At 38.9% G+C, this 21,179-nt stretch overlaps 1 protein-coding gene across 1 annotated transcript; it reads right to left on the bottom strand.

Moving 5' to 3' along the window:
• Window positions 1–1,085: 1,085 nt before the first annotated feature.
• On the bottom strand, window positions 1,086–12,014 carry stc1 (stanniocalcin 1). Its single transcript, XM_006625308.3, has 4 exons — window positions 11,763–12,014; window positions 6,856–6,998; window positions 6,123–6,334; window positions 1,086–5,359 (listed from the first exon to the last, which is right to left on the bottom strand). Exons 1-4 carry the CDS (start codon window positions 11,875–11,877, stop codon window positions 5,071–5,073), a joined length of 759 nt encoding a protein of 252 aa, XP_006625371.1. The 5' UTR covers window positions 11,878–12,014; the 3' UTR covers window positions 1,086–5,070.
• Between the last annotated feature and the right edge of the window lie 9,165 nt (window positions 12,015–21,179).

The following is a 21,179-nucleotide window of genomic DNA, read 5'->3' as shown; positions in this document are numbered from 1 at the left end:
AACTAAATTGATTAGTGGTGTTTGTTAAAAAAGGGATTACCTACCTTCAGTATGATCAGGGAAGGAAAATGAGGTATAATTGCAGTCTGGGATTACTGCACTAGTGTAGACATTTGGATATTTGAAAGATAGAGTATCATTAGTGTTCTGTAAATAAGTAACATCACAGCATCAATGGTTAGATAGGGCTGTGAATGACATTGCTTTGGCAGTAGAATCCGTCATGAAAACAAGGGGTTTGGCACAGTACTGAAAATGTATTTCACAGGGCAGGAGTTCGGTTTTAACACAGGTCTTGTTTGTGTGGTATTTTCTTAGCTGTGAAACATTGTGAGACAGTGTCTGGATTTAAAAACTCCAAACTTCTTCATTTTTAGATCATGTGATGGGGATAACATATTTGTTTTGAGCTTTTTCCAGAACAATTCTATGTCATGCAGCAGCTATAGTGTAGACATGATACTGTATATCCTGTTAATTGTCTAATTAGACGTGACAGGTTTTCTTTGATGTGTTTTTAGAATCATCATCATTTTTGGGAGTACTCAGTTTCTTGTAAATGAACAAGGACAAGTTTTAAGGAGGCGTTGGCAACAGAAATTCTGCCTGTGCACCACATAGTTTTAGATGGTATTAAAATTGGAACCAATTAAGGCTGGTTTTGTAAAAGGCAGTTATAAACAAACTGCCAGTAGTCTGGGGCGATGTTATTAAGATGATAGTAAGCAGAGTAGCATCTTCTTTATAGTAAGTATTTATGCTAATAATAAGTAATAAGTATTTATGCTTTGCAAGTTTCAGAATTTGTACTCTTGTTGCTAGCCTTATTTTTTTGTTCTATGTTAAATCATCAGCCATACTGTCACTATCACCCTGGTATAACAGTTTTGTGAAGTATTCCAAGATTGTGCTCAGCAGTAAGAGTATTTTATATAACAGTTGCTGGGTAAGTGTGTTTATCACCCTTTACAAACCTTTGGTTTCCATTGGCAGAACAACAGCTTTGTGTTTATCACTGCCCCAGCTGTTATCACAGAATGAGATTTAACCTAAGTCACTAAAAGAACCAGACAACACCAACTGAATTCAATGACATATGCCAGATAAGATCATTCTTTATTCCTTTAATCAGCCAAACAAAACATAGTCGATGTATTTGTCTTTCTCAGTTTTAAATACATAGCTGCAAATGAGTGGCACAAAGAAGAAATAAAAAAAAACATTTTAAAGTGCAAATAAATCACAATGTTCAATCATGCGTACATAGTGTACTTCAACAAAAATCTCCAGAAACTGATCACCCGTTGATTGTCTGATTCAACTGATTGGCAAATATAAGTGTTTGGATTACAAAGCATGTGGAAAGAATATGACTAAAGTGTCAACTGGCATAATATAGCCCCTAAGTGGAAAATGTGATTCATTTCAAGTCTTGATAGGAAAGAAAGGAGTACCGTAATTTCATTACTCTTACATACAGGTAGGAGTGCCCAAACCTCAGCTAAGGCACCTGTTTGCCCTTTGAGTTCTCAGAACTCTGGACAAGAGAAACATTTCCAAGTTAGCTTCCTACTGAAATAAATGCCATATTTTCCACCTCCAAGTGCAAAACTGCTTCTGCCATGGCAAAACCCCGACAGTGTGGTCAGAACTTTGTTTCCACTGACTGAACTAGAGGTGATGAAATGACTAACCGATAGAGCAGTCTGCTCCACTGGAGAGTCTTCATGGGTGGGGTCTATACTTGGCATCAGAGAATATTGAGAGGTGTGTTTTATTTTCAATTCAGTCTGGCCCTGTTAAATATAGCTCCTCTGCATATTTATCATATCTTCTCCTCTCATTGATTCAGATAGTTGAGAAGTATTAGTCTTTAAAGCAAGTGTTAACAACTCTCCAAAACCCCTCTTCCACCAGAGATTCATACCACTGCATTTAGAGTTGGAGATCTAGGTTTCGTAGTTGTTAACATTATACCTTTACGGACTAGATACACTAGTCTACATTTTACATTTTGTGAATTTATCAACTTTTAAGAAACTTAGGCACCCACTCTCCAACATTTGACTGACACAAACCTGATGTACATTCTCTAAGGTTTACTAAGCCTTTCAGCTCTTTGAGTCATACGCAGAGGAAGAAGAGCATTAGAAAATCCTATTCAAAGCATCAGTTTCAGTATTTCTCCAGCAGATGGCAATGTGTGTTAAGCAGGGATCCCAACAACAATCAAGCAAAAAGGGTGGAACTCTTTTGCCCCTTAAGAGCTATTCTTATGCCACATAAATACAGACAGAAATCCTTAACAAAATCAAAGTAATTTACTCCTTAATCAAATTAAAATATTCACACAGGAAAGCTAATTCTTTTCTTTCCCAAGCTTCCACTGGAATTTATAGCTCTGAAAAAGGTGAACATTTTTATAATTTGACCTCTGCATAAACTTGCAAGGTGTTTAGGAACCAAATTAGATTTTGTTAGATTTACTGTGCAAAGTAAACAGGAGTTACTCCATATCACACAGCTGAGAAATTGTCTTTGTATAGCAGCACATATAGTGCTGTGTGATGGTACTGGTGTTTCAGAAATACAGGAAACATTTAAACCCATAGGACTGTGTCTAGAAGCACAAGCCTATTAAATGTACTGATGTTTTACCTTAAGCATACTCTTTAGAAAAATGACTGAGTAATGGCAAGTGCTGAATGCTTAAATGCCCTTGTATAGTGGTCATAAGAGAGAACAAAGTGCATGTTAAAGGGAAACCGTTTCTGGATACACACTGCATGTGTTGCATGTACAGTTTCTGTGTTGGTTTTTCTACTTCTTAATTTTTTCTTTATATCTAATATATTCATTGCTCAGCTAACTAAATAAGGATCTGTACCCCATAAAGCAACTAAAACAGAAAATATCAAAATGTTCTTTTGAAGAAACAAAAATTGGAATTTATGCAGAATTTATTTAGCTTTTCTGATCCACAGATCAGAAGTGTGGAGATGGGAGTTCTTTTTGACTCTTCCCACAAAGATGGGAACCAGTACATTCACATTGCCAGGCATCGAGGTCATATATGAACAAGAGAGGCCTGGAAATGTTTTTGGCCTGTGCTGCTATGGCAACACTATGTCTTCTTACCTGAAGCATGACTGTGTACTGTGATGCTTCAGACCTTGTGCTTTTCAGCACATAAGCTTTTTGTAAGGAAAATACCAGCTGAGAAATCCCTAGCAAACAAAAGTTAAGCTCTCTGCAGCTTATTCCCCTATTGCAAGAATTTGATCAAATTCAAATTTTGTTTTGCTTTGTTTTATTTTCTTGTAATCTTTACAGAGGAGTGATTAAACCTTTTTACCAATATACTGCATAGTGTAACAAAACTGGAAAAGTGACACCTTGCAATTTCTTACATAGCGTGTAACCGAGTCTTATTAATTTTATTACAAAGAAATCTCAACAGCACACTTTCTTTAAATCTACTTGGTTAATTCTGCCTAATTTAGTTCCTTTGGGATTTTAATAAATGCAACAACAATTTCAAAGGTCCTGCAGTGTATCTAATCTTATAGATTCTGATAAGACAGGCGTTACAAGCTTAAAAGTAGTGTCGTTTCAGATATGGTCCCTTATCACACTACCTAAGAAGTTTCTGACTAGAATGGTATACATGTTCGTCTATGGCCAGCACAGAGTCATAACATGTATCCTATTCAGCCAATTAAAAGACACCTTGGAGAATGTCATCTCATTAAGATTCAGCATGTCCCATTTTAATGGGAGCGAAAACAGAACCATATTTTTTAAAGTTCTAACCTAATTCTAGCATACAAAAGTAATATCAACTGCAATTTCATCAAATAACATGAATATATTAAATAAAATAGAATTAGCAAGTAGGAAAATAAATATCAATAATATAACAAACTGCTTTTAAATAGTCATTTCATATTCCTTACAATCTACACAGATGCCCAGTTACATAGGAATTCACCTCTGCTCTTTATTATGAGTACAGAGAAGCTATTAATATCTGTCCTTGGAAATCATTTGGTCCATTGGGTACTCTACAATTACACATTGCACACTTAAGTTAATATGGGTTCTTTCTGGCAAAATCTGGTAACATCTTTTGTAGTTATATTGATGTAATTCAAAGTAATACAGTTTCCTGTGTCAAACTTCAATATAGAATACTTTACAGGAACTATAGTACCAGACATTCAGCTTGTATGTTATTAAAACATAAATATCTCCAGATATGCGTTTGGAATATTTCTTCATGCCAAGGGAACAACTCACTTTGATTTTTATTTTAATATTATGTGCGTGGGATATAGTGAACCCATGACACCAAAGATTGTTGCTTCTGGCTCCAGTGGGATGCTATTTACTGTGACACAGGAGGGCAAGAGACAGGAAACTGCATTAACCAAGGCTGGAGGAGAGAGTTTTTCATTGAAGTAAATTTGAACAAACAGGGAGCGACTACAATGGCTGATTGATCAGTGACTTAGGAGAAAGGTGGTATGCAAATGAGATGTCCCTGATATTTCTCTGTTTAAACAAAGTGTTACCAAGTACTCTTGTGAAATCTAGCTCACTTTTTAAATGTAATCATAATTTATAAAATAGGATCTCTGCTGGTCCTTTAGTCAAAATCACATGCAGTCCAATTTCACGTTTCTTAAAATTTGTTTTCTTTTACTTTGAGTAATGATTCAAACAGAAAGCAACTAAACACAATGGTTTTTCCAAGGTTATAGATTGCTGGGCTTCAGAGATAAAAATAATGCTTTGGATCTGATATGGGAAATTCTGTAAATTAATAATTTCAGGTTTTTTTAAGCATCATAAGTTGGCATCATTACCCTGTAAAGCATGAACTCCATATGCATGTAAGCCTTTACTATGAGTTAGCACATTTTCATACTGATACGTCTGATATGAACTTTATGATAACTGCATGTGATTTTTACTTAAGTGAGATCGGATATCATTTTTTACTTTGGTAAAAGTTCAGAATCTTACACACCCCATGGAAGAGCAGGTGTTGCAGTGCATGTGTGACCATTACGAGCTGTCATCTGCAGAACGCTTCTTAGAAAAGAGAGTGGAGGGCTCCCTGCGCAGGTTGGGCTGCATCTTGAACACATGGGGCCCAATGGGCCAGCGCCAGTTGCCGCGGCCTTCGGCCCCAGCAGGAGAGGACAAGGAGGAGGAAGAGGGGCAGGGCTTGCTCTGCAGCAGCTGAAACAGCATGGCCATCTCGGGACCTAGCCTCGAAACCAGGCTGCTCCTGACCAGGCTGACCGTTTCATCGTCGCACTCCATCAGGCTCTGCAGGAGCTTGCTGTAGTATCTGCCGGGACAGGTGTTGGAATTGTTAGAACCGAGAAAGCTACAGATCAACAGGCAGGACCTCAGGCTAGAGTCCTTCCTGCGAGAGTGTTGCATGTGAATTGATACAACAGAAGCAGTTTCAGGGAACAGAATAGTAATGCCTTGTTTAGAATATTGTGTATAACTGTGGTCACCATGTTATAGAAATGATAACGCTGCTCCAGAATCAGTTCTGAAAAGAGCAACCAGATACATTCCCTGCACTATCAGGACAGAGGATAAAGAATCTGAACCTGTTTTTGTCTTGATGGGAGACAGTGTCAAGGGGACCAGGTGCAAGTATTCAAAAATCCTCAAAGGCAGTGACAAAGTCAACCTAGAAGACCTCTTCAAAATGAACAGTTCTATTTAAAAAGGGGTTATGGGACTATGGAACAAGCTACCCATCCATGTTGGAGCTGCTGCTTTGGCATCATTCAAGAAAAAGCTAGATGAGATCATAGGTTCAGTTAAATACTGCCTAATGCACTAGATGGGTGGAATGGCCTCCTCTCATTCGTAACCCTTATGTTTTCATGTTCAGAGCTCACTTTCTAATGCACTGCTCTCCCAGCATGCCTCAGACAATGTGAGCTAGAACTAAGGTCTCCACAACACACTAGAGGATCAAGGCACCGAAAAATAAGCAATACACCAAGGCACCGTCACATAAGCTCAGTCTAGTCTGGTTCTGGTAATTGTGCAATGATGCACTTAAACTACAATCAGGAAGCCAGATGTACCTGTTGGGAAAGTGGCTGGGCAGTTGGGCCACCTCACTGATGGCATCGGGGTTCAGCTTGGCCACCCCACAAATGTCCAGCTTGCTGTAGCATTCCTCCTGCACCTCGGAGATCATTCTCTGGAAGGTGGAGCAGCGCCGGATGGTGAGGAAGACCTTGGAGGTGATGCCATTGGCAATGCACTTCAGGCTCTCCTTCACGAAGACCTTGCCCTGTCGGACAGCAGACCTCGGTTACAGTAAGGCTACTTGGCCCAGTTCACCCAATTACCACCATTCCCATCGCCCAACCTCTCACTGATGAAGGCGCATTCAATCATCTGTTAGCAAGCAAATTGGCTGCCCAGTTTAACATTTCAGCACAAACTGAGTGACCACTAGTACTTCACATACAAGCACATGTCTAGTGTCTTAACCGCATGTGAAAATATTCCCCAGTTTTATACCATGCATTATGCAGATCTTAAGTAATTCAGATCTTGTAGTTCAAAAGTGACTAGGATTGGAAACAAAGTCTGGAAATTTGAGCTCGTTCTGCATCTACTCAAATCCTCATGGGAAAAAAAGACTTGAAAGCTGCTTTGTCTCACAATGGCCGATTTGTCTATTGTTTTGTTTGATTGGAAACGGGATAAGTACAATTTATTCTTGCAGAGGTTCAGCTACTGTAGATTGAGCAGAAAAGCTGCCAGTTTAGCTGGTTACAGTGTGGAAGAGTTTTAGTGCATCTTTACCTGAGTGTCAAATTTAGCAGCACTGTATAGAAAGGACTTGCAGATGTCATGCATGCCATCTGTATCGCAGGTGGAGTTCTCCAGGCAGGCAAAGGCCCCACAGCCCACCTGCAGGGCGCTGTTCAGACACCGGGCCACGTCCGCTGCACAGAGACATGTCACAAGGATGAAAGAGCTCTATGATACGACAACATCTATGAGACTGTACTGAAACATGAATACAATTCTGAAACTTGGACCTTTGCATCTCGTATTGCTTTCCCATGGTAAAAATAAATCCTAAAATTGAAACTCATCTAGATTTTATGTAGAACTGAAGATTGTGTTCCTTACAGATATGCTCGCACAGTCCTTATAGGAAGAAAAGACCCTGCAGGATTATTTTTCTGCTGGCATTTAGTTTTGGCCAAGAATTGTTGTTTCAATTACATTCACGTGTGACAAGACAATAACCTACTACTTGCCAGGCAGTTTTCAGAATTCATTATTACAGTTAGTAAATGGCACCGTTGGATGTCATAGTCCTCTCACTGTTATTTCTTGGCAAACTGTGGTGTTTTAGCAATCTTTTGCTTAGTATGCATACTTTATTAAGCAATTTTCCACAAACATTGTTACAACAGGAATGTATCATAAGTACAGCATAATCAGAGCAAGAGCAAATTAAGAACCTGAATGTCTCTAGTGTAATGCCTGAGTATCACTGTGGTTATGGAAGTCTTCCATTCATCTCCAGGTCTGGTCCCTTAAGACATGCAGTAGTAGTGAGAACAGACATTTCACCACAAGTCAGAATGTAAGAGTGCAGTCAATTTCAGGACATTATCTGATGAATTAAACGAACCACAGTGGTTATGAGCTTAACTTAATCTTGGTCCTTTATCAGTGGTCTATAAGCCTGCAAAACAGCCTGTTCATTCTTGTGTAGTGTATTCTATTGAAGGATATCCATTAGCAAGTACACCAAGTTTCATCCACCTAGCTGAGGTCCTTGTGCAGTATTCTGGCGCAGGTTGATATGCTGGCTGCTCTATCAACTGTCTAATGTAGCTCAGTGACATCATCAGAGATTTAATACTGCCCCCCCCTTCACCTAACCTTGCTGCATTATCATTATAGTTTAAAAAGGCATGAAAATAAAGCCTTGTTTTACAATAGTACAAGTCTTTCTTGGATTAAAAAACACAATCCTTGGCAGGGTCTTGAAAGAGAAGGTTGTTCAAGGTATAGACCTCTATTGTGCGACACTGGAAAGCACGTCTGTGGTATAAAGACACATTATGCTCAATGAAACATAAATAAAACCTGGCTGACTAACCCCAATAATGGATGCTAATGACTTGATGTGTGCTGACTAGCCCAGCAGGTTTGGGTTCAGGACAGACATAAGCTTCCAGTGGAATCAATAGACAATGACGCTTATTGTTTCACTCTTGGTTTGCAGCCATTGAAATGGCTGTGCAGTGCAATTCATGCCATCAGCATTTATGGTCTTGGTTTTAAGCTACTGTGCATGTCGTTCATTTATCCTACACATCTTCATGTTGATCATTCTAATAGGAAAGGAAAGGCAGGAAACGTTATGAACAAGGAGGAGGGATTTCCTCCTATCAAACCCATTTAAGACCTCCAGAGCTCCAGTGTTTTCACACCAATTATGTTTATGTTGCCTTAGCAACATTAAACACTCTGCAGTTAAGACAGGTAATTGTGAATTAATCATGGATCGACCTTCCATCACATAATTGTCCTGTTGCTAAAGATGAATTAAATAATATTAGCAAATGAATTGAACTGAAGCATTAAGGCCACCTGTCTCTGCTACACACAATGTAGCTTGATGCATTTACATCCAATCTGCACCTATGGATTCCAAGCAATACATATGGAGCCTTTGTCTATTAGAAACACATGCATTAAGGTTGTAAAAGGATGAAAAGAAGTAGTCAATTGTATCTGTTCACATGGCCTTAACACATGGTTGGTGTGCCATTTGTGTTAATATTGAGGGTGAGACAAACATTGGTGCATTGGTTGTGCATTCCCCTTGCCAATCAACAGAAAACCAATCCACACACTGCTACACTCATGCATGGCAACCTTTTGTGATCTGGGCCTAGATTAAATCAATGTACCTTGCATAAAGTGCTAAACTCACAGCTGAATGCCAGTTTTTTATTTGATGGGTGCATCAAGGTACCAGTAGAACCTAGCAGAGCAGAAAGCCAATGACACGCATATGAAAATAGGGACTTGAGGGTGGGATGGAACTTTGATTTTTTAATTTGGACTCTTCTGTACTGATAGTCTCTGCGTATTTAAGACCCATGTCTGTGATGTACTGTAGTTTGAGGTCAATGAGGACTCGAATTGCATAAACAAGGGCTAGATGTTAATCAACCTGCCTTTCTGTATGGGAAATATCCACTTTACAAAACCCCTGTCTGTAATTCTAAAATACCGACTTTCACATTTTGTTGGGTAACAGTTCAGATTTGAGGTTGTTAATTATATATGAAAACCATTTATGACCTTTTGTATATTAGCAGAACTTCAGTGTAATGGTAGGACTGTAATGTTTGATTAAATAGCTAATTATCATATTTAAGGCTTGTTAACTATTTCATCTGCCACCTGTAAATCATACTTTTAAAAATGCTCAGCATTATTAGTGGGGTCTATAGTTGTGCCCCCTTCACTTTTAAATCTGCTGCCATGTTTCATCATTTATATTGCCATGTGCTGTTCTTCATAACTGTATACATGGGAACGAAACAGACCACAATACCAACGGTCTGTCAACAGTTCAAGCAGTTCCTGGCATTCAAGAACCTACCCTCACAGCTGTAGCTGAAGAGCCAGAAAATAAATCGTATAAATGTATTAAACATGGCAGAGCGACCGTATTGTGAAATCCAGATGTGATAAATGCACGTCTAGTGCAGGCTCCTGATGTCTCAGTATTGATTGAGCTGTAGGGTTTCCCATTTGGAAGTGATTAGAGCAGTGCGTGAGCTTGGTGGACTTTTTTCTCGTTTCCAGGATTTACAGGAATGGAGCTTTCCCATTGCGATAGGCAGGCTGAAGCATGGAACCGGGACATGTTCCCAGAGCAGCGACGTACTGTACGACAGGACGTTCTGCAAATACTGTGTGGGGTTTCACGGCTGGTTAAAGAAACTACATGCCAAACACCGCCAATCTGGCTGCATCACAAATGTTGTGTATCGTCGCCTTTTGGAATTGAGCTTGAAAAGCATAAACACTTTCTTTTGGTTATCAAGCTTTTTTCAATGAAATCTTTAAGAGGGCATCAGAGTGAAAATGAGACCTGAAGCAGACACCCATACAAGACGGGTAGAATTTCCACTTTTATAAAGTTTATTTGTTAAATATATGGGCTTGAGATGTAGAAGAAGTCACGTTGCGTGACCGTATTGCTTTGAGCAGCTGTTGACGGGATTTTCGGTTCATTAAGCTACGGTAGCAACCTTAAAGTTTGATATGCTCTCCTACAGTTAGTAACCTGCGATCAATAATGCTGTTACCTTATTGGCTAAAATATCGTTATCTCTGTTTGCCGATCTGCTATGTACTGTATATTGTCATATGGACTTCGCATTTAAAAGCCACGTCAAAAGGCATCTTTAAATGTGCATCTTAAGTTTTACCAATCAGTTCCGTTTAATAATCAAACAACATTTTGTTGGGTACTAGATGAATACAAACAAATCCTTGCGCTTGTTTAGAAACGGTTGTACCCACAAAAACAGTTTGAATTTATTGTCTGCAGCTGGTCTTCCATCCAGTTTCATATTTAGTGAATTGGCAGCCCTCTGTCGACGCTCGCTGGCTCTGGGCGCGCACTTCCCGAGACCGGCAGCAGCACCAGAACACTGGCAAGCCGCAGTGTGTTCAACTACACGAGCACAAAGGAGGGAAGATGGGCACACGTCCCCTTCAATTCATCGGTCAATCAGACTATGGGGTCGAGAATGGACATGAACTAGCATAAAATAAGTCTTGGATAATAAGGCGGTTGGATAATCTAGTTGCATTAAAAAAAAGGTTTCTTGCAATAAGATTGCTTACGTAGAAGTGTTTAAATCGTCCTAACCCATCACTGCTTCGGCAAGCGTTGCATCATTTTTCCAACCATCTACATTTTGTAAACTCTTCATTCTTAAAAATTGGTAGATAATTATAACTGTATAACCGGACTTCGAACTTTCCGTAAACGACTTTTAATATATATATATACACAACATTAATGGCATATACTGATTTTTTGTAATAGCAGTGAACAAAGACCATTATTGTTGGATAATATACATTGAAGTAATGAGAGCATCTTCGGCTCCTCTTACTCCCTGGATCAGGTTGTCCCTCATGAGCACACCTGCACCTACTGTAGGTGCTTAATGGAGCCCATCAACGTTACTGCTGGCTCTTCATCTATTAGTAGGGTGGAGTTTAAAAGCACTTGTCTCAAGATTGCCAGCTAAGGTTTTGCAGACTTATCCTCTAATCCAGTTTCTCTGCTATTCCGAGCTGAAGCATCAGTTTCGTGTATACTGTAGATATTGGAGAAACTGTGGTCCCAGACTGTCCAAATCAACAATGCAGCTGCTGGCGCTGTCGGGGAAGTTTGAAAACTCTCAGTAACTCACTACATAAAAATCTTAAAAGCCCGCGGTTTAACCTAGTAAAACCCTCAGTATTAATTTCTCACAGACGATATTTGTATTAGGGCTATGGACCTCCTCCAGTTGTGCGGGTACTTATTCACTTTGAAGGCGCACGCTAGCACCAACACAGCGAACTTTCATATTTTGCAGACAACACTTGAAAATTACATCGATGTAATTGAAATTTAAAATAACACACAGGAAAGTGCAGCGACTTACATGGACTATGAGTGGAAACCCGCGTCCTCCGTGGTGAGAATGACTCGTTCTGGTCCAGTTCATAAGCAGAGGTAAGGAGCACAAGAAGTAGCAGAATTCCTGTCTTGCGAAGCATTTTTTCTGAAGTGCGTGAAACTATGTTTAGAAGTTGACAAAATGACAAAGATATTTCTTCTTCTTGTAACTCTGTCGGGTTGCTCTGTCCGTCGCTTTCTTTAACACACAGCAACCTTGTTCCTTCTGCGTGCTGGAATAAACCACAAGCTGCAGTTTATATAGGCATTCTCCTTCAGCTATAATATCCTGCACATCACGAGTACCTCAGGTCGGTCCAATCAGCTCACAGCATTTCACAACCCTCTCCATTCACAAACTCCCGTGACGGCTTTTACTGGCTTCGATATTTTCCACTAAATTAAACTGCCTTTGAGGAACTTACAAAAATCTTTTGTAAAGAAAATCATTCTTTTGGAAATCCAATATAACTTGTCAATAGCAAGTTAAATTAATATCCTCTTAGGGATACTGTATGTCCCTTGTGCGCATTTCAGCGGCATAGTTCTAAAATATTAGAAATAATGTTTAGTTTCACTCTCTGTACTGTGACTTGCCTTTTTTTATCATCAACTCTCTTTTGGTCGCCAGAAAATGAAGAAAATGATTTATTGATGGAATACTGCATAGTTTCATTAACACGCGAGAAAGTGCAGGTTTCTGAACAATGTGTTTTAATTGCACTGCGCCTGAATGTGAATCCATATTGATTTATCCATAACGCAGTTCCAACATGAATTACGATTAAGCAGCCTATATCTAAAATGTAGCTCGGTATGTTGGCGACATATTAAATAGCTTTTTTGAAATGACTGGTTACACGTCTTTTATTTTTTCTCTCTGTTATTATTTTCAGTAAATGTTACTAGACCATGCAGTTGCGCATCTAGGCTGAGGTGCTCCAATAATACCACACAAACTACCATTGAGAGAAGTTATGAAAATAACTACAGTATATCGAATATAACATGATGAGAGAACAGAGCATGCGGCAGGCTGAACTGTGAAAAAGTTATTTTTCATTGCAATTTAGGTTTACATAAATTATTGCATTATTGTTTACCACCCTAAAGACTGTGTTCTCTTGTTTGTGAAATGTTATATATTTAAATACTCAAATACCACGAAAAATGCGATTTTTTTATACCAAGGTCAATTTGACTTTCCCACTTTGAAAGTTTTGCTGCTACGTGCAGTCTTTTCCTCTGAAAGAGCGAAACACATGATGAACATAAAGCTAGTGAACCCGGATTAGATATAAAAAAACTTTCCAGTTTTACCTCATATGGAACTAATAAATTGTATTTTCCTTTAACTTTTTTTCACTAAACTGAAACCATAATATCATAATATACCATAATATATCGACTGAATCTGCATTGCAGTTGAATCCTTCAAGCATTTAATTTGGGGGGTATCGATTATCTATTCCTAAAAACAACCGCTTTCGTTAAACTTTCAGGTGAGTAGAAATTAGGAAAAATGTGCGGGGAGGGGGAGAGTTAAAATTGCTTAGGTTTACTAATGTATCCAAAAGAGTACGATTAATTTAAGATTTCACCTTACACTCTGATGAACTTCTACCGTTGTTATTTAACTACCAAGCAGCGGTGTGATGTAGTGACACTGACTGACATTTTTTCTGCTTGTTCTTTAATCCGAGCAGTAGTTGGCCTGGGCTCGATAAATCGCCCCACTGCGCGACGGAGAACTAACCGAACCTGATGACTTTACTTTCGTTTTATCGATCTCGGCAGGCGGCACGGGTGTGCTGTTTCCTCATTATTGGTGTTTAAATTACTGGTGTTTAAATTCCACAAGGGTCTACGTGTAGTCCTTAAACTTTTAAAACGTGAAAGCTTACAGAGTTCATAGTCAAATATTTAGCGATCTGTGTTATTTTGAAAATGTCTTGGACGGATAATGACACAAATTATTCAAATCTCCTTCTGGGTTTTATCTCTTTGGCATTTACATCACATACAAATATTCATGAGACCTTTTGTTGTCACGAGAGAGGATTTGTTTCACTCCGAGATAAACCGGACGATTATTGACTTAAATGATGTATAGGAAACCCCATAGTTGATTTTTCTTCTTAATGCCAACAAGATACGAGCAAACCATACGCACACTCTGCGGAGTGGTCATGAAGTGGCTACGCAAATATGTTTTAAATTTTTACGTTTAATGACTCGGGTATCAGTTCCGCCTATCTAATAAAAACAGTTTCTACTTTCTGTCTAGGCAAATTCAGCTAAACGTGTATAAAGGTATTTCGATTAGTCTCCGGAAAAATAAACGTTAATGACTGGCATAATAAGGGAACGTAAAAGCACTAGTGGATCTACAAATCTACAAGATATGCAACAGAACTGTTACTGTTGAAGAACTACCACCTAGTGTCAAAGAATGGGCTTGGTAATACCTTCATCATTACGTTTTAACGCTAGGTTTGAGTCTGCTTTTAATCGAAGAGTGGTTAACCCTGTGAACAGGCAATATGTAAACTAATCTCATAGTGGTTGATTGTGTTTCAGGTGATTTACCGAATAGGACTGGAAAAAGCGGTCATTTTCTTTCAAGGCAGCGTTGAGATTTTAAGTATTTTAGACCCCCAAGAACGCGCTTTTGCAGTATTCCGCAGGCACCATCCGCAAAGCACGTGCTTCCCGGGTCTGTGCGCGGTCTGCAGGCAAGGCGCGTAGGCGAACTGCAGTAGGGGCAGCGGTCAATACCGGAGCGCAGGTTTTCCCACAACGGTGACAAAGGAAAGGACGGCTATAAAAAGCAGATCGACACATAGATGTATACGAAAGATCTGAATATTAAATATTATCGACCCTGTAGCTTCCCTATCAGCCTTGTCTGACAAGACGACCTGCAGCAATTGATCGTTAAGGGCAGCTGCAGCAATAAATCATTACCGTGTCTCACCCCTTTCCCAGGAATCATTGCTGATGGATTACAACGGATTCGAAGAGTAAGGAAATGCAGGAGGCGTTTCGCGCTTTACAGTTAACTGCAGCTACCACTACCAGCTTGTTCCACAGCTTTTAACTTTAATAATTACAATATTCCTTTACTTTGTTTGTGTTTACAGTGTCCAGAGGCAGACCAACAGGACATGCCAATAACCTGAGACCTGGAAGACACCAGGGCAGCTACCTTGACAATCTTTAATGTAGCCTCAGCAGTTGACTTATAGCTATGGGGGAGTGTGAAGAGGTGAGGTAGGCAGGAGGAGCGAAGGGGCGAAATTCTTATGAACATGTGCTGCAATCAGTGCGCACTTTGCAAAATAAGATCCTTATGGCCTGGTTAATGCTTCACACCTCCGTATTGCACATATGGGCAGATCTGCCAAGTGAGTGTGGAAAGGTGGGCCCCTTCTGCACAGGGGTTACTTATGGGGTCCCGTTCTTGAAAGAGCTGCTCACGAGACACAAATTGAACCAATTTTTATGTAATCCCCATATTTGTGTATCACCTATGATTTGGATATTCTCACTTCAGAAGCAACACAGCCTTGCATAATAGCACTAAATTAACAACCACCTGGCCTCCCCACTAGATGAATTAAATATTTTGCTAACTTCATTATGGAATCAACCCGACGTAGTGTACATATTCTGCTTTAGTGAGGCAGAAATTGAGTGCTCTTTTGAAAGTTGTGAACAAGGTTCTTATTTGGTCTACCATGAAACCTGTGTCGACTGTGGTCTGACCAAGACCGTTTGAGGTGATCCATTTATTCCGTTTTGATTTTGTTGGTAACATGATGCCTACTCATTGGACTCCACGAGTCTGATATGTTCAGAAAATTATTTACTTAGGAAATCATTTTTTAAATGAGAAGGTAAAAAAGCCCTTTCCAGTTTAAAGAGGAAACAATAGAAACCGCAGCGCAGTCCGTTTTCAGTGAAATATGCTATCACCATAAAGAAATGTAAACTTGCTGTGTTGTCACTGTAAGACTGCTTTGTCTTGTAGTGCTGCGATTTATATCCTCCATCTCCATAATTAACATGATAAATTTCACAAGGCCTGTTCTTTCCTTGCTTCTCGTCACATTGGAACTGCATATCCATCGGTATCTTTCTGTTCAGGTTCAAAGTTGTACTACTTGTCAGTACCTGTCTTACTGGTTTCATGCTTTTGGGGAGCAATAGTTAGGTATCTAGACTTCTTACTGGCAAGTTCAAATCCATGAACAGATCCTACTGTACTTTTATGCTTTAAACAAGGTACTCTTGAATGAGGTACCCAAGTTGTTCCAGGAAAATACCCAGCTGTGTACATACTATAGCTGTAAATATAAATCATTGTGGATAAATATGTCAGGTAGATAAAGTAGTAATGTTAGTTGTTATCAGACTGGTACATTGACATTAAAGGCAGGTATGTAAAGGATTGTGAGCACAAACTGGACATTACATTGAGTTACTCATTTATATGGCGTAAAACATATAAAGAGCCATGCGATTAAACTTCAATGAGACATAATTTAGTGTGCAAATGTTCAGTGTACTGATCAGGTCAAGACACATCCTGCATGGTACTCTACACAGAGGTCAGTTACTTCAAAACACTGGAAGAGAGGAAAAGGGATGGATCATCATCCTAAAATATGACTTCTTTCATCTTTATGAAGTGATCAGAGCTATGGGCATGAGAGAGCCCTTTTGGCTGTTTCGAGTTGATATACAACCTGATTGCCAGCAGGCAAAAAGCAGGGTAAAACAAATGCCACCAGCATCTTGTTCTATTTAACAATGCAAAACAGTGAAACAACTTAATAGCTTGGTTTTTATGCTTTGTTTTTTATTTAGCCACTGTTTAGTGGAAAATTCTTCCAGGGCATGCCCCCTCCCAAACCCATACAAACACATTCACACACTGTCTCCCTCACCCAGGAATATTTTTCCATTCTAATGGTGCTGTTTTATATTTCGTATTCGACATAAGTGCTCTGTTATCTTGATGAGGTGTCATTCTGGTGTAAACCGCTGCAGTGTGAATTACAGCACCTCAAAGTCTGGTAGTAAAGATGCTTTGCATGCAGATATGGCCTATATTTCTATGTTACAAAAAATATTTTTTAAGTTTCTTTGCAAATTTGTCCTATACAAAACTAATATTAAAAACAAACCGCAACATTTCTTGGAAGTCTATTCTGGGTCGTTATCTCCTTGGACAAAGTCAAATTGTGCCCAAGCAGCTTTTGACCAGATGGGAAAGCATGAAGGGTGAAAATGCAGCAGTACTTACACTCATCCAGAATTCCATATGTCTTGTGAAGAAGAACCAGCACCAGACTTGATAGATCCCGTATATGTTACCATTTGTGGCTATGTGTCCCAACCCTCTTAATACTTAAAATAAGCACATGTGTGCAATGCTAAAGCCCTAAAAGTAGGCCATAAATAACTCAGCTTTTATCCGTGGTTTGACTTCACGTTCACAAAAAATCATAAATGCCCTAATCTATCACCATCTCAAAGCACAGCCCGATTGGTGAGATCTATCTGTTTATATGGACTGCCTGGTTTTCATTTTAACCTTCACTCTGTATGATGTTGTCTGTCTCATAACGGGGAAATGGTCTTATCTCTCCACTTCGAATGAAGCAGATGCAAGGCATATTTCTGGTTCTGTTTGAAGTGCCTGTGGTAGTAGGGAATGGGACACCTGCTTGTTAGTCATGTTCATCTGATTTCCATGACCTCAGAGATAGCTTTATAAATTGCTGATATCACACAAAGCCTTGCAGAAGTATTCCCCCTTGACAGAAATAAATATATATATGAAATGATATATATAATTGACCTATATAATTATTTTCAAATGAACATTTGTATTAAAAACTGTAATGATTAAAATGAATGATTTTGTATACAGGCCACTTGTCAATGTGGCTTAGGCCTTGTGCTTCACGTCACTGTCCAGATGAAATAAAAAAATCGACATTTCAGTTGTTTTGACAAAAAAGTTATAGTCTTGTATGACTCTAAAACCCTGTGTTTCATGATTGCAACTCATCGCATTTAAGACATAAGATGAGTCCAATACCTGTAGGTCTCTTTTTTTTTACCACTCAACCATTTAGGCTAGGGACCATGATGTAGTTGATGTATGAATAAAAATCTTCCATTTCAGACAAAGAACTTTGCAAATCTTTCAAACTCACTGTTGTGCTGTATACTGTATATACCTAACCAGTTACCTGCTTTCCCAGGGTCAAAATCATATGCAACTGCTAATCACATTTATTTACATACTAACATATTTTTTTAGGTTTATTGGTGTGGAATTGATTGCATACATTCATGTCATGATTACAGTCTCAGACAGCAACAAAAATGTGGAAACTTTTAAAAGGATAGAATACTTTTGCAAGGCACTGTGTTTGGGTATAACATTGTATGTTTTATCAGAACGTTGTTCTCATTATTGCTAATCAGTTTTCATGACGCGCTACTTAAATTATTTGATTTGCTCAGTTATGCAACAGTTTGCAATTCTTTTTTATGGAACATTAATGAGTAGTATTAGTGATTATAATTGTATAATGGTATCTACTGTATATAGCATCGCTGTTGAAATGAGCATGGGCAAAATCATTTGTGCTTATTAAAATAATAGTTGCATTACCTAATTCTCTAAAAAGGTGCAACGTTTTGACTCCTCCCCACATTAAGCAAAGTTTTCTGACCATGAATAGAACTGTTTTTACTGTTAGATTTTTGCACTTATCTAATATAACTTAAATAATACTGGTTGTGATGCCCACATGTTGGAATGCATGTAAGATTTCCAAGCATGCACATTTTTTTGCCCATACCTAATCAAATTGTACTGTACTAACATTCCAGGCTTGAGAACAGTATAGTGCATTGGTCAAATTTATTCAGCAAACCTTCTGTGCCATTTCCACACTTTAAATCACATTATCTTCATATAAGGGCAATGGAGCAAAGTGTCAACAGCAATATGATTCATCTGATTTCTCCGAGTTTAAATGTCAGTTTATAGTGGAATTCCACCTTTGCTATGGCAAGATTAGAAAGTCTGTTTCTTTTAATACAACCAAAGATTAATTTGAAGCCTTAGCTTAACCATTAGAAGAATTTGCTTTTAGCTCGGGTAAAGATATGTTATCCAGGATCATGACTCTGAGTCTGGGCCATGTTACTAGCCAACTGTGACTGGAATTTGAGTCTGGACCATGTTACTAGCAAACTGTGACTGGATTTTTAGCCTGGGTCACGTCACTAACCAACTGTGACTGGGACCCGAGTTACAGTCACTAGCCAACTGTAACTGGTATTTGAGTCTAAGTCATGTCACTAACCAAATGTAACTGGGATTTGAGTCTGATTTATGCCACTGGACAACTGTGACTGGTATTTGAGTCTGGGTGAGCTGGGGTTAGTCGATATATGTTCTCTTACCTCCCAGTGAAACAGCAGCCCCTGTGACTTTTCAGGGTCCATCCAGAACTGTAATTCACTCCTAGTGCAGGGGGAGCAGTGCTCTGCTATAGTCATTCTACCCTGGGTTCTTTAATAACTTGATCATTTAGTTTTAATCAAATGTTTACTTGATCTATAGTAGCCTTCCAGGAGGAGGAGTGAACATCACTTGCCTATAGGGTCTCAGTAATATCAAACTTACAACACCTATAGGTGTTCACTTTAAACATGTTGTGGTGCTATAATGCCTAAAGATTGTATCCTTGAATGCATCAGGAAAAAACCTTCCAATCTCCACTTGGCAGTTAATCCCATCTAGGAACAGCATGTCAGTGTCAGTTACAATTCCTGCAAATATTCCTCCTAAGCAGATCAGTAAAACTGTTCTGGGCAACTAAATTGTTTTGTAAAAAAGGTATGCTGACATAAACTTTCCTGCTATAAAAGATTACATCTAGACATTGAGGTTTCCTTCTTGCAGTTTGTGAGAATGATGTAAATAAATTGAAGTACTCAGTATCTTGCCTCCAAATCTTGAGACATGAATTTGAATCCATCTTGGCAGTTGCATCGAACACACCAGCAGGAATGAACCCGTGTTCCATTATGGGAATTGTCGTCATTCCACACACATGGGGAGCAGCCACAATTCCCAGTATAAGCCTACCACAGTAACAATTTTCTTTTAGCAAGTGCTCTCCTTGTCAAATGTTCTAGATTGAATTTAAATTTAAAAAAGAACACAGTGCGGTAGTATTCAACTGTGACAGAGAGCAATTTATTTGACATAATTATCTAATTTCAGAAAAAAAAAAGTTTTGTTCATTTTGGAACTTGTGAAATTGTGTTACCATCAGTGAGTGTCTCCTTTCATCCACAGTCGCGGTGTAAATTGAATATCGCAATTAGATCACTTTCTTTAACACAACACCCATTTCTAATGGAATCCTGTTATGCTTATACTGTACGTGTTTGCATGTAAATATGGACACACTGCAAGAAGTTCTAGTTAACTGTATGACATGCTCTGTTGAACACTGTATTATTACATGCTGAATTTGAAGGGCTCATAGTGTTTCAGCCAACATGATACATTCAGGTAGAAAAATCACTCTTTATTTTGCTGAGTGTGGTATAATTAAGATGAGTCTCACAATTTGTTGGAAATGATCAACAAAGCATATTATAGGAATATTTCTGGAGTCAGGATATTAAAGTTGGTTTTGTTATAATAGGAGTACATATTTTTCAGTGAAGGTTTTAGAGTTTACTTATGCAGCTCTTCCAAAATTCATTTTTGACTTGATTATATCTTAGTTATATCAAACATCAAACTTAGTTATATTAGATGGTGGCACATGGTGGCTGATCATGCCACAGTTTAGTTTTTTTTTTAGATTAGAACATGGTTAACTGAATATTTTCTCCTTCAGGACTCCAAGCAGGGCTGCAGACTGTCAGATTGGGGACATATGGGATCATATGCATTTTTTAGCTATACGTGTTAACAGCTGTGCAGAGTTTGCATGTTCTTCCCTAGTTTGCATAGGTTTCCATGTGTTCCAATTTCCTCCTACAGTCCAAAGACATACTAGTAGGTTAAGTGGTTTCTGAGAACATTGACCCGTGTGTGCGTGGCTGCGTGTCTGCGCGTTTGTGCCTGAGCTTGGCATTCCGTCCAGAGTGTATCCTGACTTGCACCCGTTGCTTGCTGGGATAGGCTCCGTCTCCCTGACCCTGTATCCGATGAAGTGGTGGGAAAAGGGATGGATAAGCTGACAATATAGAGCTGAAGCAGTTCAAGTAGGAGCTGCGTCAGCATATGTAGGCTGCAAAGGAACAAGTAAAGGTTTATTCCATGCTGAAAAGAGAAGAAAAGAAACACAAC

This window comes from Lepisosteus oculatus, chromosome 2 (assembly GCF_040954835.1).
Source record: "Lepisosteus oculatus isolate fLepOcu1 chromosome 2, fLepOcu1.hap2, whole genome shotgun sequence".
Classification (NCBI taxonomy): domain Eukaryota; kingdom Metazoa; phylum Chordata; class Actinopteri; order Semionotiformes; family Lepisosteidae; genus Lepisosteus; species Lepisosteus oculatus.
This window is presented reverse-complemented; position numbering and strand designations above follow the sequence as displayed.